This window comes from Phaethon aethereus (genome assembly GCF_964289735.1).
Source record: "Phaethon aethereus genome assembly, chromosome: 1".
Lineage (NCBI taxonomy): Eukaryota > Metazoa > Chordata > Aves > Phaethontiformes > Phaethontidae > Phaethon > Phaethon aethereus.
In genome coordinates this window covers 215,192,693-215,208,001 of record NC_138575.1, presented here as the reverse complement: position 1 = coordinate 215,208,001, position 15,309 = coordinate 215,192,693, and the positions used below count along the sequence as shown (strand labels likewise).

The 15,309-nt window shown below is 39.7% G+C and overlaps 1 protein-coding gene across 7 annotated transcripts in view; it reads left to right on the top strand.

Annotated features, from left to right (window-relative positions):
* Positions 1-15,309, top strand: part of DLG2 (discs large MAGUK scaffold protein 2) — a gene marked incomplete at both ends in the record, with an annotated part of 787,463 nt that overhangs the window by 725,094 nt on the left and 47,060 nt on the right. For 6 of the 7 annotated variants that reach the window (XM_082013954.1, XM_082013953.1, XM_082013952.1 and 3 more), the window contains one exon: positions 6,168-6,344. The exons of the other annotated variant lie outside the window; for it this stretch is intronic. In XM_082013954.1, coding sequence (XP_081870080.1) covers positions 6,168-6,344 — 177 coding nt within the window. The remainder of the gene's footprint in view (positions 1-6,167; positions 6,345-15,309) is intronic. 7 annotated transcript variants of the gene reach the window in all.

The window sequence follows — 15,309 nt, the reverse complement described above, 5'->3', positions numbered from 1 at the left end:
AAGACCGCGTATTTTTCATTCTTAAAATGCTGGTAACAATATAGACATGGTGGGTGCCAGTAGGCTGCAATATATGGGATTGCACAATTAATTGGTTTCCTATTTTCTTAAAGCTAATATATTTTCTCCTATGTCAAATATTTATTATTCTAGCTCCAAGAATTGGTGTCATTAAAAACAGAAATTTACTGCGCAATGCAACTTAGCTTTTGGACGTACTTCAAATGCTGAAGTATTTACACTAAGTGGATGAAAAAATGCCCCCATTTTAGTGGTCTTTACTGCCATGTTGACATCTCACTGCATGTTTGGCAGTATATTACAGCTTGGCAGTGGCAGTATTTTCATTTCAAACAACTTTTGAGCAATGAATTTGATGCTGTTTTGAAATGCTCATCTCAGGTTTTATGTTGATGTGGGTTCCTAAAAATAATTAAGAAGCACCCAAGCACAAAAATAAAACCTGTTAGGTTCTGTCCAAATTGCTGCTGGGATTAGCCTACGGTAATGATAATTTCCAAAGTCTGGACTAATATCAAGGAAACAAGACTCACATAATCTTAAATGTTTGTGGTATACAGTTTGTTCTAAGTGTTTGCACCTCTGCTTCACTTCTTAGAACAGTGTTTCTTAATTTTGTGCAAGCAGGAGGGTTTCACCAAGAAGATAGCAGCAAACTTTAGCACTTGAATAGCACTTTTCACTTTCAAAATGTTGTACAGATATTAAACATTTTCCCCAAACTCATGTAAAAATTGGGAATAGAGGTAAAAATATTAAAGGTGTTAATGGAAATTTGGTACATACGCTTTAGGCCTTTGATAATCACAAACACTCCTATTGCTAATAAGGGAACTAAGAACGGCCAAATCATGATTTCACCACATCTGTTTCATTAGTTTGTAGCAAGCTCTCTTCCCTATTTCAGTGTTTTATCCATATTTCACAGTAATCACTGGGCTTATTATATTTGTCACCTCAAAATGTGTTATCTATCCCGTGTAACCCAGGGTCCTGTTTGTAACATGCACTGTCTAGAAGACACTGAACAGGATTTTTTCTGATGCTGCTGTGATCACAACATTGGTGATAACTCTAGAATGAAAGTTAAGTAATTTAAACTGATTGTCCTGGTTTCAGCCAGAGTAGAGTTCATTTTCTTCACAGAAGCCAGTGTGAGACTGTGTTTTGGATTTGGGATGAGAAAATGTTGATAACGTGCTGATGTTTTGCGTTGTTGCTGAGCAGTCAAGGACTGTCCAGCTTCTCGTGCTGGGCTGCCAGCGAGGAGGCTGGGGGTGCACGGGGAGCTGGGAGGGGACACAGCCAGGACAGCTGAGCCAGGCTGGCCAAAGGGATATTCCATACCATATGACGTCGTGCTCGGTATATAAAGCTGGGACGAAGAAGAAGGAAGGAGTGGGGGGACGTTCATAGTGATGGTGTCTGTCTTCCCAAGAAACCTTTACGCGTGATGCAGCCCTGCTTCCCTGGAGATGGCTGAACCCCTGCCTGCCCGTGGGGAGTGGGGAATGGATTCCTTGGTTTGCTTTGCTTGTGCGCGCGGCTTTTGCTTTCCCTGTTAAACTGTCTTTATCTCAACCCATGGGTTTCCTCACCTTTACTCTTCTGATTCTCTCCCCCGTCCCACTGTGGGGGAGTGAGCGAGTGGCTGCGTGGGGCTCAGCTGCCGGCTGGGGCTAAACCACGACAGTCCTTTTTGGCACCCAACATGGGGCCCGACTCTTGGGTACTATTTTTCTTTGTTATTAGAAATTGACTTTTCCCAGTTCAAAAGTAGACTTAATCAGCTGACTGGAGAAAATGCCCTTACTGCCACAGAGAAAGCCTTTTTAAGAGCTTGTTCTATATAATCCAAATAGGGCTGAACAGTGGAAGCAAGCAGCTAACTGAGGATATAAAACACCTGAAAGGAGAAGAACTGGTGCGCTTTCATCGGCTCTGGAATAAAAAAGGAGAAGCTGTTAGTATCCAAGCCTGTCAGATAAGTGCCATTAGAAAGCTGTAAAGTTACTGAGATTATTATTCTTTAAAATTGCAGTAAAAGACACTAGAAGTGAGTTACAGCTCCGTGCCTTGAAGAACTGCCCAAGCAACCCATGAGTAAGCAGACTCAGCCATAAGAAAGTATACAGTCATGTTAGCAAGTTCAGAAAGCTCTTTCACCCTGCTAACAGGGAGGCATAGATACTATACATAGTGTAGATACTCTCCAGTGTCTACACTATGTGTGCTTGTATTGTGTGGAGGTACCTCTAACTCGTCACAGAGAGAGGCACTGTGACAAGTCTTCACGGGTTAAACCCTCTGGCTGGTTTGAATAACACGTCTTTGCTGTTTCTTTTAGATATCTCGTTTTGGAAGAGTACTTGTCTGGAGGAGTTACAGCAGTCAGGTCCTGATCGTGCTGGTCCTCCTCTAACAAAGGAAGACATGGTGCTCATGTGTCAGAGAGGGGTGATGGGTGCTGCGTGTTAGGGTGGGTCTCTTGCTGGACTGGGTTGCTTATGTCTTCTCCTCAACATCCTGCAAAGATGCTACTACATGTTAGCCTTTCCTCTGATATTCCCCATGGCATGGCAGAACCTACAGAAGTTATCTAACATACATTAGTATGTTATCTGGGTAAAGAAGCTTGCATAGATCAAATAGACTTGGCTAAGAGCTGAACTTGATTCTGATGAAAGTTTCAGTGCTTGCAGAGAGTAGTATGGTATCCTGGAAGGCTGGGCTGTCATTGTCCAAAACCATGAAACAGCAAAGCAAAAAAATGCATCTTTTTCTGTCTGGCCTGCCCAGTTCCTTTCCCAAATGAGAGGTCTGGCCATATTCATTTTGTATCACTTTCGTTGACACTCAACAGATGCAGATGTGTTATTTTTATATACATCTGCAAGACTGAGCGCAAACAGAAGTGGGTGCTGTTCATCAGGTAGAAAATTAGAAATGACATGTCAGCCTCTTAAAAAAGTAAAACTAGGGCTTGTAGTTGGTCACGTAGAGATGCAATTTGTACTTATAGCCTGAGAGCTGAAAGGAGGAGGTAAGGATGAATGTGCCGAGGTCTCTCTATTGCCCAAGGTGGTCACGTTAGCTCCTACATGCATACAACAGTGCCTAGAGTGAAGATCTCCATTTGTTTTATAGCTCGACCAAGTGCCAACTTCCAAAAGTATGTTTTACAGAGCCAGCAATCTTATCAAAGTTGTAAGCTTAAATATGGTTATGTTATCAACTTAAACCTGGTTCTTAATTTGAAATGTTTGGGAAAGAGCACTGAAGTCAGCTTTCATATCATTTTCAGTTACTAATGGAGTAATCAACATCTGTAGAGCATTCAGCCACAAAATCTTTCACTCAGTGAAAAGTGTACTCAAAACTGCTCTTGTCTGAGATCTATAATCTCATCTTAATTAGCATTGCACATGATTGCTCCAATCAAAGAAAGTCAGTGGCAAACATTGCCATCTGCATTCATCATTAACATCAGCTAGCACTATGGCAGTCAGTGATTTTAAGTTAATATGTAGGCTCTGAGGTACAAATGTCTGTTCAAGGACAAAGAATACTGCCTTACTTTCTTTCTACTACTTCACTTTTAAAACACAGCCTTCATCTTAGAACTTGCCAAATATGGAGCATTTCCAGTCTGGTATGTGTTTTACATCCGAGATGTGACAGTCTTGCATATTCTCTGCAACGAAAGATATTGCCTTCTTTTTCAGTAATTTAATTATACGTGGATTCAGGATTGCATCACGTCTGCCCAGTATACAGCATGGTTGCCAACTGTGTGGTCAGGGTTTTGAGATGTTGATAGGCTTCCATGGCAAGTTACACAATTATTTGGTGTTTTTTTAAGACAATGAATGTTCAATACAGTGATAAAACTCAGACCACTGCATGCTGACAAGGGCAATACCAACAGGACGATATGTTGTATGCTTGTTTGTGTGTGTGTGCTGCCATTTCTCCAGAGATCAGGTGTCATTAATTGGTTAAAAATAGGTGACTGATGATACTTATCTGCTTCTGGATTGATATGCTTCTTCATTGTATGTCCTCACAGAAATCATGGAAGTTTTGGGTTGGAAGGGAGGCCATCTGATGCAACCCCCCTGCAGTGAGCAGGGACATCTTCAGCTAGATCAGGTTGCTCAGAGCCCCGTCCAACCTGACCTTGAATGTTTGTAAGAAAGACATTTGAGAAGGCCAAATGACCTGTGACTGATAAGAATCCTTTACGAATGTAAATTTTTTATTAAGATATAGCCAAGTTTTTAAAGGATTTCTACTGCTAAGCCATTAAAATTTTTCAAGGTTACGTGCAGTCCAAGAACATTTACCAAGACACAAGCATATCTAAACTCATGGATTATGTAAAATTCAGCAGGATTATTTATTGTCTTCATCGTCAGAGAAAGGAATTATCTGGGCTTTTCTGAAGATATTACTACATGACTATAAACTCTTTAAGAGAAGACATATTCCACATAGCATTTTTCCTCCTCCTATACCAGACCTTTCATGCAGAATGAGTGCTTATGAGAGCTTTTAAATTATTTTGGTTGCATAGTTACAACGCTGATAACTTTTTTAAGGTCTCCTTATTATGAGAGGTAGCCTTGAGTGTTTTACATCTACCCATAAAGCTGCTATAATCGTTCTCTACAATTACATGATGATGCACAACAATTAATTATATCAAATCCTTCTCACAGAGTGTTTACCAGTGAAGAGATTGCCACAGCTTTATTTCTGACAATAAAAAAGTAGGAATTATTATACACCTCTTGGGATTTTACTGATCTAACAATTCTGTAGTCAAGATTCTAATCATATTATTTTCCCTATAGGAAATAAACATCAGTTCTTGACAGGGTTAATCTTTAAACAATATTTTACATGGGGATAATATACCCATGTATTTTTTCCTGTAAGAAACCAAGATCTGGATTTTTAGCTAGGTAACTCCAGTGAGCAACCTGCACTCATGTACAGCCTTGCTGTACATGGGATTCATGTGCAGGGTCTTTCCCTAAGAAACGGGAGTATGTCTGCCCTGAAGACTGCTGGCGTAGGTGCCAGGCATAGGACTGGATGAGGCTGAGTTGGTATCACTGTAGCTGGGTAATACAGAGCTCAGGGCAGGCTGAAGGTCTTTCCCAGGATCTAGGTTGAATACTTGGGCAGTAAGTTCATGCTGAACTATGTCCAGCCACAGTTTGACAGCCAGGTACCTTAAAGCTAGCTCTCAATTTGTGCTTGTGGAGTCCCTAGACTTGTATATGCGTCATATATCTATACATATATACATGTTCTATACATGGGACTTTTTTGTGTAGGCATACCCAAGGTAGAGGTCTACTTCAGACTGGTGGAAAACATCTTCAACATCAAAGGAAATAGCTAGGGCTGGTTGAGCAGGTGCTGCAGCACAGGGACACTGGACGTGGACAGTGAAAGCAGTGGTGCTGCATGTACCCTGAGTGCATCTGGAGGGGTCTATGTCAGACTAGTGCTACTCTGGCCAGGGCATCTTTCAGTTTAGTTTCAGATTTCAAGAACCCAATTTGTGCAACCTAACACAGCTCCAGGACATGAACCTAAGCACTCCGAGTGGGAATAATCAAGAGATTCCCCTTGAAAGGTCACTTCTGGTCTGAACTAGATGCTAAGATATGTGCATCCATTCACCTAAAGAAATGCATTACCCTGAGCATGGTTTTGGTCCCTTGTATTTAGTCCTCCGAATGTGCCAGACACACCCCTGTCTGAGCACAGGGAAGTGTGAGAAAAGCGCAAGCTCAACAGCTCCAAATTGCTGTTGGCAAGGTGACAAGGAGGGGCTTTGGGCTACCAGGTTTGTTTACTAGATACTCTGATATAGTGATTGTTCTTTATTAAGTGAAACAGTAAATACCATACTTTACTGTTCAGTTTATCGCAAAAAAAGAGGAGTCTGTAAAGATTAACTTCACAGTGTGTCACCAGGACACAGTGGAAAACTTTTCTCCAACCAAGACCTTGGCCTTTGGAAAGGAGCAAGGGTTAGCTATACCATAAAATATGACAAATTCTTCAGAAGTAAATGCTTCCAAGAGTGGTATAATGACCTGTCTTCGTACCTTTATTTCCTTTCACAGAGCCATGTTTGACTATGACAAGAGCAAAGACAGTGGCCTCCCAAGCCAAGGACTTAGTTTTAAGTACGGAGATATCCTTCACGTCATCAACGCCTCGGACGATGAATGGTGGCAGGCGAGGAGGGTCACTCTGGAGGGAGACAGTGAGGAGATGGGAGTTATACCCAGCAAGAGGAGGTGAGTGCTGCCTTCTCCTTCTTACCTCCTTGGCCATGATGTTAGAATATTCCATTTTATTCTGAAGACAAGGTGCATCATTCTACTGAAAAAATGGGGAAAGTAGAGGAAAATTCCAGAGTTGGAAGATAGGATTTTTGCTGTGAGATTTAAAGAGATCAGGCTGTTTAACTGTACTGAAAAGAAACTCGAAAGGTGACTCAATTATAGTGGATTAGTAACTTCACAAAGAAAGGGGGGAAGGGGAAGAGAGCACTGTCTACTAAAGAGCTTCAGCAGAAAAAGGAATAACCAGAACCCAAGTCTGGGAATTAGCTCTGAATTTGAAGTAAAGCACATGTTTTAATGTCAGGGTGATTAGCCATTGCATCAAACTGCTGAGGGATGTAATGGATGTCTTGACATTTTCAAATCAAGACTGTATGTCTTTCTTTTGAGAGAGTAATAGAATTAAACTTCTCAGCCTGTGTGATGTGAAAAATGATGCTAAATTATATAATGGTCATCTTTGGCTTCAAAATCTGTTAATTTAATCTCTGGCTGCCTGGAAACTGATGGATAATCAATATCACAGTAAATTTTTCATATAATGTAAATGAAGGAACTTTCATCCAGTGTCCAGGCTAAATCTGAATCTTTGTTTAGCTGTGATGGATTCATGCTGACTGATGGAAAGAGAACAGACATCTGAATCTCCCTCATTGTTTGTATTGTTTACTCTGTCTAGGTGCTTTTTTAAAATTGGCCACAAGCCTCTGATAGTATCAGAACTACCACACAAATCCGTATTACTTTCTGCTTCTATTGATAGTGCCTATAGAAAGGTCAAGAACTGAAAGGGTAGGAGGAAAATGAAATCTGTCAAACCACATTACATTTCTCTTTTACAGCAATGCTTCCATACTGCATATAAACTTTCTATTCATAGCTATTTCAGCTTTAGTATTAATATAAAGATGATCATGCCCCTTTTTTATAGTGGGGAAATGGGACAATTGGTGCTCTATAAAGCACCTGTTGCTGTCTCAAAATTGTTGGCCCAGGTGTCAATAGAGCTCATGGTATTCCTTGTTCTAAATCACATAAAAGTAAACTGGAAGGCCATCAAATATCTTACTGACATGAGCCCTGCAAGGACCTTATTTTCTCTAATCATGACCGTGTTTGAATAGCAACCACACGAGGATTTTCAGCAAAAAGCAATTTTGGAGATGTATAATAAATTGAAATAAAAACATTATAATTTTAAAGATGGAAAAAATGTGCCCATTAAACAGATTTAGTTGCTAGATATTTAAAAAGGAATACTTGCCTACTATTAATTGCTAGAATAAATACTGTTGTAATGACATCCTTGGATCACACGTGGGAAAACAGGAAGTCTGTTCAGTTATTACTGAGGGAAGTATGTGCACAAAGCTCACTCAGTGTGGTGTGTATTACAAAAAGCTACAGAAAGCTGTCATACATAATAAAACAACTATGGGGAGAAAAGAGAAAAACAAAGCAACTGATTAAGATGTGGAGTTGTATGTTCTGTAAGGTGGAGAGGATGTAAACGCCTAAAGCTTATTGAGTTACCTGCACAGTGATGTTTTCAAGGACAAAGGGTAAGAGGCTCTCTAGTCAAGGTCAGACACATGATACAGCCTAGGAAAAAGATGTGGCTTAGGAAATACTGTGAGGAGGAAAAAAAAAAAAGAGGCAAGATGAAAATAGGTTGGTTAGAGTCTAAAAATAAGAGTCTTGAATGTGAAAAGATGCAGGTATAGTTGCCATGCTCTCCACTTGTCATCCTGATTCTTCACTAGCGAATCTGAGTGGTCTGGAAAAATCAATGGCATCTGACTTTCTGCCTGCACTAATGGAATGATGTGATATACCTGAGCTGGGGGCGGGGGGGAGGTTGCTATTATTTCATAAAAGGTTTCAGTTGTAGAGGGTTATTTTTTTCAATGTGCTGAAAAGTGAGTATTATTTCCTTTCCGTGGATTCTGGATGCTCCCACAGAGCCAGTGAGACTGATGTGCTCTTGCCAGCACCTCTGTGGTCATTTACACCACCCAAGTGGAGGATGAGCAATCAGTGCCTTCAGGGCTGAGCTACAGAGAATAAATCCCATCATACTTGCGAGAATGCACTAATTCAGAATTGAAACTCCTCTGCAGGTGTGGATTGTTGAGTATGAGAGGCTTGATCTAAAACAGAGTAGTCCTGGGATTCATTTGGAGGCAACTACGGCATGGAAATCTTCATTTAAGCTGTTTACTCCAGGATGCTAGATCTCTTATAACTTATATGGGACTATTTCTATAGGCATCGCACTATATGTAATATGGCATATGTAATATCTAGCAGTAAAATATGCGTTGTGATAGCACAGGAGGAAAAAAGCATCTGTAGCTGTTTGTTGGGCTGTGACTTGTCCTGCAAGCCCAGCTTCCTATGATGTTGTAGGTTGAAGAGACTTTATATTTGTCTTATACTTTTCAATCCCCCATTCAATTCTGTTCCTTTTCTTTAGGGTTTGGGGTTTTTTGGGGGGTTGGTTTGGTGAGGTTTGGTTTTGGTGTCGTGCTTGGGCTCCTTTTTCTGCCTATGTATATATGCAGCAATACTGTCCTGTGGGACTGTAACATTTTTTGCACTTTGGGTCAGGGAGAGGCTATAAAGACCCAGGGATTACTCGTGCCAGGGTGACTCTTATAGTTATCTGCTTTACTGCCTTATCTCCTGTCCAGCAACAGCTCATATACAATTCCTGCTAAGTGAAATCGTTGTGGAATAGCTCTGAAAGCCAGTGGCCACTTCAATTTTATTTTAGTATATATATACATGTATACAAATATATGTATATATACAGAAAGCCATAACAAGTACATTATATTAATTTTTTACGGTGCTGTGCAATGGTAATTGCTTTCCAAGATTTAGTTTTGCTTTTTTTTTTTTTACATCATTTTACAGGAGAACCCTCCACACAGTGACATTTTAGCATGAGCTATGAAAGACATTTTGAATGATAAATCAAGACTCCATACTTTTTTCTCCTCCATGATATATATGTGATAGAATCATAGAATAGTTTGGGTTGGAAAGGACTTTTAAAGGTCATCTAATCCAACCCGCACCAGATTTACCAGAATAAATCATGATTTGTAATTACAGGGGAGCTGCCACTCATTATTCTCTCCAAGATGTTGGATACGTTACCAGACTTTACCTCGTAGTGACACAATAGAGTTTGACAGCTATTTGCCATTAGATTTCAGTGCTGCTTCCCATGTGTGGACTTGTTGCCTTGTTGATTGTTAAATTGAAGTCAGGCTTTAAGTGGGAGTTTTGGGGGGCAGCACTGCGGCTAGAGGAAGGTTACCAAGAGGCAGCACAAAGAAGTGAAGGTGGCCCTGTGTTTCTCCACTGACCCGTGCAAGGGCCAAATCTCATGAACTGGTCAGCCAGTGACCTCAGTGGGTATTAAAGAAAACTAAATGCTCAGTATCCTGCAGTGCTGAAATATCATTGCAAGCCTTTCAGCATCTCAAAACAACATTTTGTCCATTTGTCAGTATGTATTTGTTGTCTGATTACAGCTGTTGTTCTCGACCATGGGACTGAGTAGCCAGTTGGGTAGAAAACAAATACAATGCTATAAAGTTGTTATGATATTGTATCCTATTGATGTTGGGAACAGTAGGACTTCAGTATAAGAGGCTGCAAACCACTTCAGTTGTAGTTTAACAGTCACCAGATAGTTGTTATTATATAATATTAATGAATGAATACTGCAGGCCAAATTTCTCTTGGTTCCACACCTGCCAGAAAGATTTACCCAAGCTATGTCGAAGGTGAGAGCAGGGCACAGTTATCATGCTGGGCAGGGTCTCCAAGGCGAGGGGACACAACTACCAGTCCTGTACCAATGTTTCAGGCAGCCTGTGATAGTATCTGTGCACTATGTTTACACAAGATTGCTCCCCTATCATCAAAAATTCCTAGTTTATACTAGAATGACCAACAGAATTGGTTTTACACTAGATTTTTGTTACATTTAGATTTATAGTTATATAGACTTAGATTAGAATTTCTACATATGCTGTGCTTTTGATCACAAGAATTTGTATTTGCCTCATAGTCCTTCCTATTGTCTGGATAAACAAAACAAGTTCAGCTTTCCTTAAAGGGCAGTAGCAAGCTGAGCAGCCTACGTCTAAGATTCCCTCCCCATAGAAACGCTCACATCAGTTAAAACAAATCAAGAAAAAACGTGAAACCAATGTCCATAAGTTAGAGTGTATTAAGTGTATTAGAGCATGTATTAGGCACATGCTCTAATTCAATAGTAAAGAGATTTTAATTTGATATAGAATTGATTTTAGCGCACCAGTTCATTTCAGTTTTTCTTTTCTGAGTTTCTGCACACAGAAAAGCTCCCGCATTGCAAGCCCCACACAACAGCAACCTCCCAATTAATGAATGTCAAGCTTCAGTATTTTTTGTGATGTGTGTATATCTGCTTGACTTGGGTCTGTGGGTTTGAAGTAATTGGGTCTGCGATTTCACACAGATTGCCCCAGAATGGCTAAGCTTAAATTCTCACCACTTCTACTGCTGCTCCCACTGTAGCCAACAAGCCATTTTCAGATAGTTTACGTACATCTGACTTCAAAATGTTACACAACTTGTATCTCATTACCAGCTGAAGGTGTATGATATTTGTGTTCTCAAATAGACAACATTCTCCCCACAAGTGCATGTAAACATGCTCTCCTTTCAGAGCAAAATGGGGGGAAAAGAACACAAAACCCAATGTTTTACAAACATTTAAGGACAAGGAACAAGACATTTTACTAGCACAGAAGTCCCTGTGGGCAAAAAGCCAACTTAAATTTGTTACTCTGCTCAGCTTGGCAGGAGGGCATGTTTATCCACTCAAGTGAGTTTTATTTTTAATGATTTCCTATAAATTGTCTACCTTTCTAAACATCCCTTAAGATTTTAATCCTTGGATGATAAATCTTTTTAACATGTCTTAATCATGTAAGCTTTGTTTAAAATAAGTTACCTGACTATACTTACTAATCTAATTAGAAAAAATAAATATGGAATCAAATTTTTATGTGTGTGTATGTATAAACCTCTTCCTGTTCTCTTGCAATGATGGGAAACTTCTATGCTGAAGGAAAACAGCCCTTAGCTTTTAAACAGAATAAGGTTGTTCTATAATTTTATGAGAATTCACGTCCTAATGGCATTAAGTCTACTCTTTTCATAAAATATTGAACAAGTGCTGAGATCTCTATAAGCAAGTCACTGAAGGTGGAGAGCTGAACAAGAGCATGTTCTCTCCCACTGAAAAATACATGTTCTGTTGCAAAAATACCATTTCAGGAATGCTCAAAAATAATTTTGAGAATGGGAATCTATGGGAATTTATCTCAGACCTCACATAAACAAGACTAAACAGTGCAGAGGATGCAAGCAATAAAAAACTATGGACTGAGTCCATGTGTTTGGACTATAAATAGTAATATATATTTGCACTTATCTTTCACTTGATGGGCAGGAAAAACAAATATAATGCAGATGACTGGGAAATGGTGAAGCAAGACAAGAAGAAACACATTAACAAAGAGGGAAAATATAGCAAGGTCTATCAAGCATCCATTTTAGGCTGCATGCTTCTATTTGATAGCTGTCCTTACTACAGTTCTCATGCTTCATTTGGAAATAACTTTCATTCTGCAGAACACCTCGGTGAGTGCCAAATCTGTACAAATTAGGCTACTGTAACCATTTTATTTGGTTTATAGATATTCAATACATAACTGACGCCAATTTGTAATTTGCATCCGTATTCTACATCTGTGATGAACGCTGTTATTGAAGATTAAAGCATGTCTCACTTGATATTTTACATCTCTTCTGTGAAGACTGATCAGTGCTTTTAGAAAGGCACTGACAAAATTCCCAGTGGTCCATTAACACCCGACAATGGAGGATCACAGTTCACGTTGGGTTGAGTTATGCTTGATTTCTTCTAGTCTGCAGTGCACACAAAGAGCTGAAAGTCTCATTTTGAAAAATCCCAGAGGCCCATTTTCAATAGCAATGTGTGCCCAGAAATGCGAAGAGAGATAGACATGGTGGTGCGGTGGGTGCTGCATCCCACTAGTAAGTTCCTGAGAAGGGGAGTCAGAAGAGAACAGCATCCCAAAGAACAGAGGTCAAACTTGTTGAGGAAACGCTGAAGGCTGAGTATATTTTCAGTGTACCTCTCCACTCTTTTAGCTGTACATGGGAAGAGGAGAATGAATCCTGACCATTTTTTAAAAAAGGGCCATGAGGCATCTACTACAAAGAAAGGTTTCAAGAGAAAATGAGTATACAAGATATACTCCAGCTGCCCCGGATCTCAGATGGTCGTAGACCATTTCCCTGTACACGGCAGTATTTCTGCAGGCAGCTACACTTGGAGAGTTGGTGGAAAGCTGGAGGTGAAATCCCCATCAGTAGTGCTAGGCGATGCTGTCTCCACGTGTGGCTCAGAGCATTTTGGCTCCCAAGTCACATTTGAATGCTGGGTGCAGGAGTCTCTGAACATTTCTTGAAATCTCATTGAGTTGCAGTGACCCCCAGGCACTTTTGAAAACGGGACTTAAGCCGTGAAGTAGCTTTGGAAATCATATCCGTGGTTTCCCCCTTCCCTTAGGCATAGCTCTATCAAGAAGATATATAATTAGCAAGGGGCATGGGAGCAACATTTGTATCAGGCAAGTCAGGGCTGCAAATCTGGGCCTCTGCAAATGTGGCAGATGGGAATCTTCCCCCTTCACTTGATTCTTTGCACAAAGCCCCATAATCCTGCTTTGTGCAGCAGGGGTGAATGAAAAATGGATATGGTTTGAAATGAACCATTTCTTCCTTTAAAAGCAATCTATCTCCTTAGCTGATTGATCAAAATGTTGTCCAAGGGATGGTAGGTCTGCTGTCAGCTGAAGCGATGTAAAGAATTTACACTCGTATGCTAGTTAGGCATTCGCAATGTCAGCTGCTGCAAAAGGCTTTTGTGCCTAAACTCCCTTTGTCTTGGGAAAAAGGGTGTCAAGTTTATTTTTCGTTAAATGTAGCAATTACAGAATTGAAGATTCAAAAAAGTATTAAAAATGTTTGCATTAGTGTTCCCTTTAAAAATTTATTTTCTAAGGGTTGGATCAATGATGCTAAAAGAACTGATTGATTTTGATTTGATACTCAGTGCTTCTTATCTTCATCATTTTAGTTTCCTTTTTACCCCTCTCTATGGCAAAAGTAGCTCAAATGAGAAATTGTGGGAACATCTTAGTTCACTGCAGTCCTGCACCCTGACCACCTCAACAAAGACTAAATCTTTGGAGAAGCAAGCTAAATTCTAACAGAGTTCTCCAGAGCATGTAAACACCAAAGCTTTCCAGATGTTCAGATATTGGGTGGATTCCTTCAGGAGAAAGGTATATTTCTGACACCAGAGCAACCCACCACCACGTTTCAAGCCCCAGACCCAAGACATGAAGGCAGTAGAGCACCTGAGCTGAAGTGCTTTAAGAGTATATTATAAACTGGGCAAAACCATTTATTTTATCCTAGCCTTGCTCCCACAGCTAACCCATTCCATCGACCCTTCGGGCAGCAACAGTGATGTAATCACCCTGACACATGAAATTTGAGCTTGGAAGTTTGCAGTTCAGCTAAATTATAAGTAACCAAGAATGGTTTTATTGTGGAAGGTGTCAGGAAAATTGTAATGGGAGGCAATACTGTGTTGCTATCCTTAATACAGTACCGGATTATGAAATGTTTGTAGTATTCCGCAGGCACGCTGAGCCTGTATGAACATTGTTGGTGTGTTTGTCTGGAGGATTAATCGTGCTTAATGACATTATTTATATACCCCTCAAAGCAATGCAGAATGTTTCTGCAGCTCCTCATCTCTCTGCTACGCCTGTAGAAAGCAGCAATGCCCCCGTGGCTGCTAATACAATTATGATGAATTTCATAAACAAGATCCACTCTTCAGGGTTAATTTCCAATCTTCTTTACGCAGTGAATAAGAAATGAAGTTAAAAGCAGATGTTTTAGGAAGTTAGACAGGAGTGGAATGAGTTTAAATGTTAACACAGATTAATAAGTAGAATACTGTGTTCATTTGAGCTAATTATTTTCTCAGAAGGCATCCATCCTATTTAGGCAGTTACACAGCCTCAAGTCTTCATTTCTTACCAGTACTATCAAGGGACTTAATCTTCTAGTTTAAGTTTAAGATTGGTCATGTGTTTTTAATAACATAGATTTAATTTGAAAGCTACATTTGAGCTGTTTCCATGTGAATATTCCACACTTTTAGATAAATGCATTTATTCTAAATTTAAACTGTAACTATAGTAACCAGCATCCACTGTGTTTCAGTAGGAAATATATAAGCCCACTCAGACAGAAGGAAACATGTTGTGTTAATTATTATTCTATCAAAAGATTAGAGTTTGTATTTTAAAAAAATAATTATCAGAAACAAGGTATTCTTACTATCCAGATTTAGAAACCAAGAGATTTGCAGGAATGTATTCTAATGTCATTTGTGGGAAACTGTGAAAGTTAGAAAATATCCTCCGATTTGGAGGATATAATAAAACATTTTTTTTTCCCCAGCTATTTATTGTCTAATGAAAATACAGTACCAAGCTCTTAAAATCTAGCTTAGCAGGAATCGACTTAGATTTCCTAGAGCAATTCCTGATCTCAGACAAATAGAATTACTGTTTCAATTATAGGTAGATGATCAGATTTTTTTGCTTGGTCCCGCAGATGATAGATTCTGTAGATGATTTTGCAAAGGTAGTAAATGTCACTTTTACAGTAATGACCATATTAGTCAAGGTGAGTAAGGACGTGAATAGCTTCTTCCTTTCTTCAGATTTCTCTCTCTGCA